This window comes from Poromitra crassiceps (genome assembly GCF_964638095.1).
Source record: "Poromitra crassiceps genome assembly, chromosome: 5".
Classification (NCBI taxonomy): domain Eukaryota; kingdom Metazoa; phylum Chordata; class Actinopteri; order Beryciformes; family Melamphaidae; genus Poromitra; species Poromitra crassiceps.
The window spans coordinates 26,166,061-26,180,612 of record NC_139642.1 but is presented as its reverse complement, the minus strand read 5'-3'; the positions used below and the strand labels follow the sequence as shown (position 1 = coordinate 26,180,612).

Below are 14,552 nucleotides of genomic sequence, written 5' to 3'. Positions count from 1 at the left end.
TTCAAGTCACCGCCTGGGATTGTGTGTGCTGCTCAGACAGACCTGAGACAGACAGGCTTACATGCTGCGTTCGAGTGCGGTACGAAATATCGTCGCTATGTAGTGTTTTTTTGTGTGTAAACGAGCCATTGGAAATAGTCTATGGGAAGATGTGTTTGGGTCAGATGTAAGCCCATGTCCATTATCTGTTTAATTTTGTTATTTCTGATTCGGAATAACTCCTGAGCTTGTAGGAGCTTGCAAGGAGCACTTGAAAGCAGCAACCCCCCCATCCCCCCCCGCCCCATCCACACACAAACACACACACACACACACGCGCACACACGCGCACGCACACACACACACACACACACACACACACACACACACACACACACACACACACACGCACACACACACACACACACACGCACACACACACAATTTTATTGTACCCTTTCCGACTCTGCAGGGTTGTGCCTGCCTCGGCTGAGTGAATCGCAAGATTTGGCTTGGCATAGACACAGACAACAACAAAATATTATCAGACACTAGACTAGAACAATTTAGGCATTTATTCTAGTGATGATTTGTATTGGCATATTCATAATGGCTATAGGCCCTTCTGGCCCCAAGCCCATAAGAAGAAGCGTAGTAGGTGTTTTTATTTGTATTTATTCTGCAGCCTCACAGCTGGATGGTCAGTCAGCATTGGCGGCGCAGCAGGTGAAGATGAGCCATTTGGTTGCCCTGCCCCCCTCCATAAACTGCCGCCTGTTGCATCTGCAGTGTGCACCTGTTACGCAAATTGCAGCCCTCTGGAGACAGTGGCACGTCACTTAAATATCTAATGTAGCAGCATTCAGAAATCAGTTAGGCTATATGTTGCACAATTTGTTTCAACAGCAGTTTTTATTTCAGTGTTGCGCACAGGGGCGTATCTACGGGTGGGCCTGGGTAGGCACACGCCCACCCACTTCTTGCCCTGGCCCACCCAAAAAATTTTTTTTTTTTTTTTTTTTTTTTTTTTTTAATTGGTTGTTTTCTAGAGGCAAACTTGCTGCTGCATTGCTAGCCAATGGTTTTGTTACTTTTGTAAAAACGCAGGGCACATCATCTCCAGAGTCTAATGCATGACAACTTCATGACATCTAGGAATTTTGTTCTCTCTGTGGATAAATAAACCAGAGGGTGTCTTGTTCAAACTTGAAGCAGCCTCAGTGTTGTTATTTTTTAAACTCACAGCAGTATATGGATCAGTGGTTCTAATTTCTGTATAAAGTAACAGTATACACACAAGTATAAGCATTCATGTATGCAACATTTGGCACCTATATGTAACCTTTTAAGGTTGAGATAATTGTATTATCATTATATGGTCCAAATATTTCAGTAAAGCACTTGAAACACTTGAAATATTCTTGCTTGGGTGGTATCATTCTACTTGAAATGATGGTCAAATGCATTATTTTTAGTAATGCATTTGACCATCGGGCGGGCGGCCTTCGGCCGGCCACCCGAGTGGGCCCGGCCCTTGGCCGGGCATCTGCACCCCTTCCTATCCAGGCCCACCCAATTTGATCCAGGCCCACCTATAATTCAATTTCTGCATACGCCCCTGGTTGCGCATAGGGCAACCGAAACACTAACATATTTTACTTCAAGTCTACTGCCCTCTGCAACACTTCACTCTGCCATCTCATGTGTGCTCATGTCATAAAAGTAAAAAAAAATAAAGAAAAGTGTGTGTGTGTGTGTGTGTGTGTGTGTGTGTGTGTGTGTGTGTGTGTGTGTGTGTGTGTGTGTGTGTGTGTGTGTGTTTGCGTGCGTGCGTGCGTATGTGTGCGCGTGTGTGAATTTCAGACCAGGCACAGCAAAACATCGTTTATGGAGCAATAGAAATGCACATATTCCGGCTCTTTAAGGGCAAAGTTTCTGTAACTGTGAATAAATACATTTTTGCCCTCGAATCTCACAAACCAAATTCTTGAAACGAGGTCTGCGAGGTCTTGAAACATCCACAAGCTGACTTTTCCAGGTGGTGTGCATTTAAAGTCATTGCTGCCACATCAGCATAAACTCTAGTCTAGAGTAAAATGTACTAACAGTCTGCCATCTACCGTTTAAAATTAAAACTGCACTATGAAGTAGAAGTAGGTTAGTAGGGCAAAAGTTATAGGCCTACCCCGAGGCCTTCAGTCGACTCTTCGCAAAAAAATATATAAAAAAAATGTGTACTTCAAATTGTTCAGTGTTTAATCTGATTTCATAGTTCCTAAAACAGTGAAACAATAACCAGATGTAAAAAAAAAAAAATCCCATGTACAATTAGTTAGTCTTTGTGCATGTCAGTAGATAAAACATTAAAAAGCCCACACAATGCTGAATCAATTTCAGTAGATTTATTTTTGATTGAATCATGGGTCAAAAGTTTTGAACACATTTCTCAAAATTCTAAATAATTTCATATTATTCGTTGTTTAAGTGAGAGATGATCCACATACACCTATGTTCACCTGGAGAGTACATAAGTTATGCTAATTATAGTGCAATATACAGAAATGTGTATGTGTGTATATATATATATATATATATACATACATAAATCTGGAATCTGTACTTATGTGTATGATGAACTCTACTGATGTTTACTTGTACTGTCATGTCTCACCATTTGGTGTATGACACGGAAATAAAATCAACCAGTCAATCAATCAATCAATCAATCAATATTATACAGTACATATTTAGTCATAGCCCACACCCCTGCATGTCCACAATGATTACAATGAAATAATTTGAATACATAACTGAATCAGCAGACATACTCTTTTCCCCTATACAATTCAATGTATTTGAATGTACAATCAACGATTAAAGGCATACAATTTATAAATGAATATTTTGGATGAAGATGTAAAGTATCATCTATGTATTGTGTTACTGAAGCAATGCTAAACACCGCTCTCTACCGGATTTCACTTTCTGGGGGGAAGGGGGATGTGTGTTCATCAGCATGGTTTGGATTAGTCATTGGGTCTCTTATGACTGATAAAAACGCTCCATGTCGACTTCATAACAGCAGAAAAGGCTGCTCAGATTTCTTCAGTAACACCAATGCGCTCTCACAAGCAGACCAATATCAATCATTCTTCTATTCACATGAAATATCCCAAGTTATAACAGGTGAAGTAAGGTCACAATGAAGTTCCTGAATAGTTTCAATCCCTCATCAAAGCACACAGTTCTCACCCTCCTTCCCTTCTGAAATACAGCAGTCGTGCAATTTCACAATAACGTGAAAAGCTTTTGAGTTTCTAGGCTGGCAGATCTTAAGTTATATTTTACCTTAGTAGAACGTTTTCTTTTATCTTGCGTGCCCGGCCCCGAACACAGGTTCATGAACAGTCAACCCCTGATATAAGCTGCCTTCATAGTCAAAATGATCAAGATAAAAGCGACATCATATATTAGCGGTTGACCGGTTCGTGAACTCATATGCGGCACAAGCATGCTAAAAATTTGAAATGTCTTGCCAAAGTGAAATATCGCTTTAAGGCCACATAGGATTAACAGAGTTCTGGTAAAGGCTGGGCTGGGCTTTAATAGTATCCGATCCTCCTTTTCCCTTGTAACCCTTCCTTGCCCTCGCCAGTCAAAGTCTATGAGGGAAGCCAAAGAAAACTTGCAAGTGAAGGAGAAAGAACACCTCTTGCTTCAGAGAATCACAGCACAGCCCGTGGCTTGCTCTTATACGGAGAGGGAGCCCTCTCTGAAGTTGGTCTTCCCTATCAGAACGTTGAGGAGCATGGCCTTGCCCTCCCGGCTCTCCTTCTGAGCCTGCCTGATGATGTCACTCAGCCGGTCGTCGTCCTCTCGCCCAATCAGGTAGCCCTTGCCTCCGTAACCGTCGGCGACTGTGTGATAATCTGCAAAAGGAGAAAACAGATGCTTTGTTATGCGTCTGTGCATGCATCACACGTGAAAACACAAACACAAGTGTGGGATACAAGCTGGACTGTAAGTCTGACATCTCAAAGCCTTCATGAAGACAATGCATTATAGGGCCCAAGAGTCCTCACAACAGATAGTCAGTCCCAGAGCTGTGTATATAGAAGAGTCACGACATCTCCATTCACTCCAATGGACCAGTTTTTTACTCTCAAGAGTTCCAGGAAGTAAGGTCCTGGATTAAGCAGCACTGTCTGGTGGGGGTGGGGGGGATCGATACACCATAGTATCGCGATATTTTGCCTGACGATATTGTATCGATATTGCAAAAAAAAAAAAAAAATTGCAGGCCATGCCAGGCCACCGGGCTACTATAAACTTTAGTTCCAAGGCCAGCAGTAAACAAACGGTAGCATATTTTAATTTTGTTTTAACAGTAACAGTTTTGTCATAACAGTAATTTAGTAATTCCCCAGTTACTGAATGGGCTGCACAAGATGTTTTGTGCAAGTGAAGTGAAGTTGCATTGTTCAAAAACTCACAATCTAGTTTAGAGTTAATTTAATGATGCACAGCAGTATAATACAGACGTTTCAGCCTAATGAGGCTTTTCTTCACACTGAAGAAAGCCTCATCAGGCTGAAACGTCTGTATTATACTGCTGTGCGTCATTAAATTAACTCTAAACTAGATTGTGAGTGCTGCCATTCTGTATATATGCAATTGCTGTATAGAGTGTTTCTCATGTTCCACTGGGCTGGCACCCAAAGAAAAGAAGACTGGAGTTGAGCATGCCATTTCTTGGACTAATTGTTCAAAAACTACCTAAGTACAGTAGTCCACACACACATCCAGTTAAGGTGGACTGTAAGTAGACTGTAACAAACAGTTCAGTTTGTCAGGTGCATGCAACTATGACATGACTTTATGAAAGTTGTTGGTCTGTCTACTTGACAATGTTGCTGCAATAAAATGGTTGAAGTCAGATGTACAGACTGGAAAATTGTTCTTATATAAACCAGATGTTGACAAAGTTTTCCTTTGGGGACAGCATTTGCAGTTGAATAAGTAAGGAATCGCAATATATATCGAAATATCGCAATATTCAATATATCGCAATATTCAATATATCACAATATCGGCAATATCACAATATCGCAATACTATCGTATCGTGACTCAAGTATCGTTTTAGTATCGTATCGTGGGCATCTGGTGATTCCCACCCCTAACAGTTTGTGTTGTACTTTGAAAGTTTTTTTTAAGAATCAAATTGTACATTAATATCAGCTTTGTTTTAGCATTCAAAAGTAGCGCGAGACCCCTTCCTGGTTGTTCATTGGCTAATGAGTCACACATTTTGGACCTCCTCTGACGCCACTCTCTTACTAGATTGCTCTGGTCAGTCCTATTCACAGTATTCCTGTGATGTCACAATGCATTTCCTACCTATATGGCGGTTTACAATAATTGCAATCACCTGTTAATTGATTACAATCACCGGTTATTTTCCTACCAAGATGGCTGTGTGGTGATATAACAGAATGCTATCAACACAGAACACGTACCTGTAAAGGCAAGGCCACATGCCACGTTGCTGCCAAGCATGGGCACCTGCTCTCTGGAGATCTGACTCCAACACGCATCGTTGCCCACGACAGCTATAACTGGTGTCTGGGGAGGAAGAGCATGAGAAGAGAATGGGCAAAATATCTGAGTTACTGTATTTGACTGGTGGGACAATTCAGGAGTATTAAATCATTATAGTCCATAATAGGGTGTGCCTCATATGGGTTTTTGAAGGTCTTTAAATGTGTCCAAAATCCATCAAAATGTAGCATTACAATCAATTCAGGTTTCCCCAAGGGTTTCCCATAGGCACCCAGTGTAGTATTGATCAATTAATATACAATAAATACATAATCACACAAACTGCATCATATATTCATCATATTGGATGTGGACAACATTTACTGGCAAATGTCAGATAAAAAAAAAAAAAAAGGCCAATATTGGCCCGATAAATTGGCAAAGTAGTATATCAGTCTGACCCGAGTGCATATGGTGAAATATATGAACGTGGTCAAAACTAAATGACCTTCTCCGCCTCACTTTAGTTATCAATACTCCATAATATACTTGAACATTCAAACAACACAGGGATATGTGTTTCCTCTACTGTCTGGGCCATGTGGTTATGACCCTTTGACTCCTTACTACTGCTTTCAATAGTTATTCTACCTTTGCACAGTGGGTTTGGATAAGAGAGTCAGTTACGGTAAATGCAAATGTAAGATAGTGTGTTGGCAGTTGTACCTTGTGTCTGGTGAATGTGTCAAACTCTGCAACACTGTAACCTAAGGAGCCGTCACCATAGACGATCCATACCTGAAAGTGACAGATAAAGTCAAGCAAGTACCATCTCATTCATGAAGAGGAAGAACTGTTCAAGTGACGAAGAGACAAACAGACATTCAGAAAAGTCTGAATCATGACTATACCTCAGATTCGGGGCGGCACAGCTTTGCCCCCAGGGCAAACCCTCCTCCAACTCCCAGGGTCCCAAAGGCACCTGTAAGGATATGGAACAATGAGGTCATGTCAGTAAGACTAATTTAAAGAAGCATGTTCGATACTGGCAAAATGCAGGGAAACACTGTCCATAAAAACTATAGTGTTGCTGTATGCAAGTTAATTACTTACAGACGGACATATTGCAATTGTTTATTATTTTTAATCTAAGTTAGGTCACAAGCCCTCTTCTCTAATGTTTAACTGCCAACACCCATTGTCTTAGTCTCAACAGTTCTTCTTCAAAGTCCCATGGGGCTCGAACCTGGATCCAGCCAGCGCAGAGGTCCTCTCGGCCTCATGATGTAAGCAGCACTGCCCACAAAGTCGCCCCCATCAGCAACAATGATGCTGTCCTCTGCCATCAGCTCATCCACACAGTGGAGAACTTTCAGAGGATTCAAGTGGTGGTCTGTCTTCTCGTCAGCTTTACCCCTGATTCAACAAACACAAACAAAACCAACTGATTTATGTATGGGACAAATGATGAGAGTGTGTGGGAGGGACACGTGAGGACTTTTTTTTTTAGCTCTACTCTGTCGGTTGGTTGGCCGGTTAGTCGGTCCACAAAAAGTTCACCACCCTTTAGCGGGCACAGTTTTCGCCCTCGGAGGCTGAAACTTGGCATGGAGGTCAAGTGTGTGTGTGTGTGTGTGTGTGAAGGTATGTGTGTATGTGTGTGTGTGTGTGTGTGTGTGTGTGTGTGTGTGTTCATGCCAATCAGCTAATTTTTTTAAGATTCGATGAATGTCTTGTTGTACACCGTCACTTTTCTGGATCACCTATGGTAATGGTGACATCATTGAATTTGATACTACTCATACACCAGGTAAAGGAATATGCAATTAGACCACACATAATCATTTTAATTGCCAGGAACAGGGTGTACTTGTATAGATGTACAGGAATTTACCTGGGTGACATTTCTGTAGAGAAAAAAATGACTATTTGCATTTCTTTCTACACTATATACTGACACACATGGTACAAAGAGTTGAGCCCTGTTTACCTGTTTGCATTTTCTTTGGTGACGTCTCCTGCCTTGAGGCTCTGAGGCCATTCCTCTGGGCATCTATGGCCCTTGAGGCCTTTAGAAAGCCGTAGTAGGAATGAACCAGCATCCCCTAAAATAGAACAAGATTTACATTTGAGGCATTCAGCTTCCAATCTGATCCAGAAGGACTTATGATGAATGGAGCAGTAGAATACATTTACATGGCCAGATTGCCAACATTACAAGTAAAGGGATCAAAGCATCACCTACCACCAAATATTAGTAAAAGTCAAAGATACAATTCCAAAACAACACGTCATAATAAATATTAGTAATAATAATAATAATAAATATTGTCCCGACAATGATCACGTATGACAGATGTGCTCAGTTACGAAATGAGAGCCAGGGAGAAAATGTAGAATGTTTTTGAAGAGCATATTGTTCCTATTGTACTTCATCAAGCAATAGAACTGAACAGTCACGTGACATCTCTTGCCCCGGAAGTGGGTTGGAACCAAGCCAACCCGTGACCTACTGAATCATGAGTGACCATAAAACATTTCACAAAATAACAATTCAGTAGGTCACGGGTTGGCCTGGTTCCAGCCTTAAAACTCATATAAGGATTTCTTCTTAATGTCTATGGAGAAAATGAATGGGAAACTCACTTCCAGGGCAAGAGATGTGTCTGTGACTGTTCAGCTCTATACCAGCGATCATGGATCATGACGTCAAGTGTGGGGTTGTGAACGTACCCTGAATTGCAACAGTGGGTTTCCAGAACATGTCTGCGTTTTTCAGCAGCTGCGTCTTATCTCTGTTGACAGCGATGATCTTGCTGCGTCTGTTCAGGACACGGCCATAGCTCAGCCGGAAGTCACACACGGTGCCTGGAAACACAAGACACAATGCTAACATGCCTCTAGGAATTCTGGATAATTTAGGGTACTTTGAAAATACATCTCAATGTAAAGTAAACATATATTTTTTTAAGATAGCTGGTTTGAGCCCCAGCCACACCAAGCCGATGGTCGGCCGTCAGCAATGTCTGGGCCCTCGGTCAGCGTTTGTTGCCCTAGTCTTTGCAAGTAACCTCGCGTCACCAGTAGAGGTCGACCTCTAGTCACCAGGCACTCCCTCAAAGGAGAAGAGCCTGAGAAGATCCATTCATGGCTGCCTCCATCTTCCTCTCTAAGCCCCGCCATGCAGATCCAGCGGTGTTTCTTTGTTTGCTGCAGTATTTTCGCTGCGCCATAGAAAGTTGGTTTTATCTGGTGTTACACACATTTATTTACTGTAGGTTACTTTGACGACCTGTTTTCAGAGCAGAATTGTTTTTCGGAGCACAAAAGTTACGCATCCGCCGGGTCTGCAAAGCCGGATCTGCTACCGGAAGAGCAGATGCTACGCATTTTGGCGCCAGACTACACGAGAAGAGAGGGCACCCACAAAACATTCTTATTTTTCAACTTGATCTCTTTACACAAATACTCTCACAACAACGACGTGGCCTTCGGGAAAGCCGCTTGAGCCTGTCGCTGTATGATATCACCCATTTAGTGCGATTTCTCCTTATTTTTCACCTCCGCCATTTTCTTTATTATTCTCCCACAATCAAAAGACCAGGCAAGGGCTGACAACGGCAGGCAGCGCCATTTGCAACTTTTTATCAGACATATTTGCGATTAGAAGTAGCTATATTTCGAAGCTGTCTAAGTGGTGAGCGAGAGTGGTGTGAAAATGGTAGGCACATGGTAGACACAGTTTTGTTTCATGTATGTATCTGCTTTGTATATCCACAGTCACAGAATGTACGTGCTAGTTGAGCAACGGCTGTAGTCTTTGCGGTGTGTTCAAGTGCAACTTTTTGGCACCGACACGACACAGGCGACGCAACAGTCGGCCTTCGTTGCCACTATTTCTTTGCCGTCGGCCTGGTGTGTCTGCGGCTTTAAATCAATCAATCAATCAATCAATCAATCAATCAATCAAGTTTTCTGTCCATTTAAAAGTAATTGTCAAAGTCTTTGCGATTAATATTAGCAGTGGAGAGGTCATAACTCTACGTGTGACTGTGAAGACTTGACTGTAAGAACGTATGTCTGACCTGCCAGCAGCACCAAGTCAGCCTCCTTCAGAGCATCTCGCCTGTTCTGTCTGATGTGGATGGGACTGTCTTTACCCAGCATGCCACGGGACATGCCCCCAAGGAAGCAGGGGATGCCAAGGGACTCCAACGCGTTCCTGTAATACAAGCAAACATGTTTAACCAGATGACGATGCCTTCAGGGCAAAATAGATAGAGATAATTACCATTGTCACTACATACCAAGATTCATAGGAAAAATAGTTGTGAGGTGAATGGACCTGAAGCCACTCAAGTACTTTTATGCATTTCATTGTAAATTTAGCAACATCATAAGCAGCCAAACAGTAAGGCGAGCAAGGATTAAAAAAAAAGCTGTTCCCAGGCAGTAGCAAAGTAAATAAGCCTGTAACCTTGAATATCCATATATAACAGACATGCTAGGTAAAAAAAGAGTGATGAAGATCAGGTGTACATAGAATAGGAAGGTGGGGGAGACATGCATATCCTGTACCTGATGTCATCGACAGGCGTTGGAGGAAGCGTTGCCTGGCTGCCCAGGAGAATGACAGGCTTCTTGGCTCGGCTCACCAGCTCTATGCACTTCTGCACCTGGTTTTGTATGAAAGCAACACTACATTAAAACATTAAAACAGGTTGAAAAAGTGTGATACTTCCATACAGGGTTCCTACACATTTCCCATTTAAAAAATTCCATACTGTTCCATACTCAAATTTCTTGGTAGATTTCACAGACCATATTTGGCATCGGGATACCAACAGGTTCTCATTCCCAGAGCGTCAAAATAAGGCGATTTGTCACGCCCCCCAGCATCATTATAACATTGCCGACACACCTTTCGCGTCATGCATGGAAATTCCATACTCTTACTGTGTAGGAAGCCTGTCCATAGTGAGGGAGGTGTCTGACTGCTAAGCTATTATTATATAGTTCATGCAATGAAGTCACTTAAAACCTCACACCTCAAAATATGACATACAGTATTAAGAAGCTGGTTGAGATTTGGCCTAAATAAGGGTTTATAATGATGGATCAGGCTGGGAAACTGTCACAGAAAAGTCAACCATTATCAGCGGATATTACATAAAGGTAATGTTCTTCCACAGTTTTCAGTATTCGAGTGAAAAATCGAACATCATCAGGACCCTGAAGTCAGCTGAACTATAAAGAACATCGACAGTCTTGCAGTACCTGGTCATCTGTGGCTTGTGGGATCTGAACAGGGAGCGGAGACACATCTCTGCTCTCCCAGGCTCCAGCAAACAGGTTGGAGAGGTGGTTTTGGAGGTACCTTACATGAAAGAGACCATCACATTATGTTATGACATATTTTTGTATTTGACATTGGCCTTTTCTCACACTGCACAATTGTATTCTACATAGATAGTTATACGCATATCAACTCTAATAGAGATGCCGCTAACATACCAGGAGACAACTTTCCCCATCAGGCCTTTGGGAGGGTTTTTAACCATGAACTCTTTGGACACCAGGTGGAAGGGGTAGAGGGTGTCGATGGGGAACTCTATGAAGACGGGCCCGGGGGTTCCGGACTGGGCGATGGCCAGTGCCTTCCTGAGCGTCGGCACGATCTCCCGGACCGTCCGGATGGAGGCGCAGAACTTACACAGCGGCTTGAACAGAGACATCTGGTCGATATCTTGCAGTGCTCCTCTGCCCTGAATCACAGCCACAGTTCATGAAGAGGTTAGACAAGGAAGTGGACTACATTTAAAAGGCTCTCATACTGTATAGAGACACTGCGTAACGCGTCATCATTCAGAAACCACGCCCAAGACGGGGAAAAACGGAAACCCCCCCCCCAATCCGGGGGTTCTCCTATGTCACGTGCATGGTTGCGTGTTACACAAAAATATCGTATATACGGAAGATGAACACTCCAACTTACTTCTTGACAGCTAGATCCACATTTTTCTTCTCGCCAATTCTCAATGGCTTCCTTGTTTTGCTCAGGAGTACAAAAAACTTTAACTGGCGATTTTTTACATTTGTTGTCTGCGCAGCCCACCACACAACAGCTTTTAGCTATGTTTAATTCAAGGAAAATGACGCTGGTGTTTGGAAGTGAATGGAGAGCTTTCCCCCGTGATGGGTGTGGCCTATTAAAGCCAATTAAAGTTTTTTCGTACTCCCGAGCAAAACATTGAGAATTGGCGAGAAGAAAAATGTGGATCTAGCTGTCAAGGAAGTAAGTTGGAGTGTTCATCTTCCGTATATATGATCTTTGTGTGCAACACATGACAGGAGAACTCCAGGATTGGGGGGGAGTTTTTGGTCCCCCCCCGTGTTGGGCGTGGTTTCTGAATGATGACGCGCTCCGCAGTGTCTCTATGCTGTGTCTGACATTCCGTCTCGTTCTGTTAATCCATTCTATTCTATTCAAACGTAATCATGTGAATCACAACTTGCACAGGCTAAAGAATTACAGTCAAATCACATTTGCATCCACATGTGTATCCTCCTCATGTTGAATCTAACCTGCAGAAGTGTACCAGCAGCTCCTCCCATGAGCAGCAATGGAGACTCGGCCATCTGAGCGTTCTTCACTGCCGTCACTGTGTTGGTGAGGCCCGGGCCTGCGGTCACCGCTGCTACACCCACAGTGCCTGGTGGAGAGAGAAGCACGGCGGCTCAGTGGTTAGCACTGTTGTCTCACAGCAAGAAGGTCCCGGGTTCGAACACCGGTCCATCCCAGGTCCTTTCTGTGTGGAGTTTGCATGTTCTCCCCGTGTTCGTGTGGGTTTCCTCCGGGTGCTCTGGTTTCCTCCCAACATCAAAAGACATGCATGTTAGGGTTAATACTCCTGTCAATGCCCCTGACCAAGGCACTGGTCAGGGGCACCGTGTCTCCACACACACGTCCCAATGACAATATAATGTCACGCATACCATGTGCCTCCTGGGGAGGGACATTAAAAAGCAATGATAATCGGATATTGCACAAGAATGTGTATAGTGTGTGACTTGTGTGACATTCCTGATTACTTTTCCCACCAAAACTGCCGATAATTTGAGATAGTCTCAAATGTGACCGATGCATGAACTTTTTCTTTGTAGTCTTGCGTTGTTGCACCGCACCTGACAGCCTCGCCACAGCATCAGCAGCGAAGACGGCGGTGGCCTCGTGCCGGGTGTCCACAATGCGGATGCCCAGCTTCTCGCTGGCCACCAGGATGGGCGAGATGTGTCCGCCGACCAGCGTGAACACGTACTTGACACCGTGAGCACGCAGGACCTCTGCCACGCTCTCGCCACCGTGCCGCGGGCTCTTGCTCTCAGTCTACAGGCAACACAGAAGAGAGGCTTTTCAGACACAGCAGGAAAAGTGTCTGAGCTTTTATTCCAAATAAATAAATAAATATTTGTTATCTATTGAATCATTTGATTATCAGTGCTCAAAAGGCAAACTGTTAACAACATTGTAAACTCACACACTTTATGCAGAAACACTTATTTAACTAGAATAAAGCTCTGTCACATGTACGGTTATAATTGGCATGAGTCAGTATTAAAGGTGATATCTGTCACACCATCTTGTCACTCTATTGGCCTGGCCTGCACATTGCACAATAAGAGCATATTGTCCCCATGCTTGTGGCTGTGATGTGCCTCTGCCCTCTGGCCTCTGTGCAACACCCACTTAAAGAGCCAGGGTGTTGTGATAACCTTTGTGCTAGAAAGCCAAAAGGCTGTCCAAAGTTTACCTCCTCTCTTATTACATGAGTGGAGAGGGCCCCTGCACGAGCTTACCTTTCACCTGTGATACAGAATACAGGTGATTATCCCAGTATGGGAGAGTGCAGGTTAATTTGCTATGGCTGGTGGTCTGTGCAACAACCCACAGCTAGTTTAGAAGAGAATGCATTTGGACAAAGCAATAACAAATAGACAGCAACACAACACACACTACTACTAGCACATTACCCTGAGTGACGTGGCAGGTGTACGAGACACAAGTCAATAGAACAGTCTTGAGGTTATGTTACAGTATTGAGTTAAGCAAACCTACCTTGTGAAACAACTGATACAGTAAGCCAAGTTTATAGGCTGTCAACACAAGCCCAGCCAAGACAATGCCCACAGAGCAACCGATCACGGTGGCGACAGCTTCAAACGACTCCATCTGCAGACGCGGAAGCAACGCCTTCTGCACTAACTCAAATCAAATATATAATTAATGTCCAAACCTACTCTAAACTCGTCTAATTCAGCAGCTGGCTGGTTCAGGCTAGGCTACCGCCACTGTGCGGGGTAACGTTAGTAGGCTACTGTGAAGCTGCTCAAACAAACGTTACGCCCATTTCAAAGGCGATTTTGAAGAGGTCCTTTTCAGGGAAGTGAAGTGCTGTCTAACTAGATTCCAAAGGCTGTGAATGGATGTGGTCGGCTCTTCTTCAACTTGAAATGACCGATAGATGCACCTCCACCTACATTTTCCGTACAGATCCACAGGCTGTCAGCGCAGGGCTAGTGTCAAGCCAGAATTACATTCAAGACTTCCGATTATTATTTTCAATGTAAAGTATTTGGCGACTATGCTGCAAAATATTTTCGATAGCAAATCAAATAAGTAGGCTACCAAAGTGGAAAATTAAGAAAACATACATACAGGATGAGTCTATAGTATTTCTTTCTCCACAGCATTGACGTCAGATCAATAAATACTGTGCTTTTATTGTGAAAGCAAAAGGGCACAATGTCCGTTTTTAGTTTGGCTATTTCTGTCGCGCTTGACTCAGCTGTTTATTACTTACGTCGTCTTTGTGAATAGAACAATTCGTGTTCCTAAAAGACAAGCCAGTGATCCAATGAGAAGCTTGCGTGGGCGTGTCATGCTGTCGTCGGCCAAATGATATCAGAGAAAGGTCACGGCTCTGGCTCAAATGAGAAAAGAATGAGATGACAAGTTGCAGCAACATTTTTATT

General features: G+C 43.3%; 1 protein-coding gene across 1 annotated transcript; it reads right to left on the bottom strand.

Annotated features, from left to right (window-relative positions):
* Positions 1–2,415: 2,415 nt before the first annotated feature.
* On the bottom strand, positions 2,416–14,058 carry ilvbl (ilvB (bacterial acetolactate synthase)-like). Its single transcript, XM_083637147.1, has 14 exons — positions 13,636–14,058; positions 12,705–12,906; positions 12,105–12,232; positions 11,034–11,284; positions 10,797–10,896; positions 10,098–10,195; positions 9,605–9,741; positions 8,253–8,387; positions 7,510–7,624; positions 6,766–6,935; positions 6,431–6,501; positions 6,246–6,317; positions 5,498–5,603; positions 2,416–3,908 (listed from the first exon to the last, which is right to left on the bottom strand). Exons 1-14 carry the CDS (start codon positions 13,747–13,749, stop codon positions 3,730–3,732), a joined length of 1,878 nt encoding a protein of 625 aa, XP_083493273.1. The 5' UTR covers positions 13,750–14,058; the 3' UTR covers positions 2,416–3,729.
* Between the last annotated feature and the right edge of the window lie 494 nt (positions 14,059–14,552).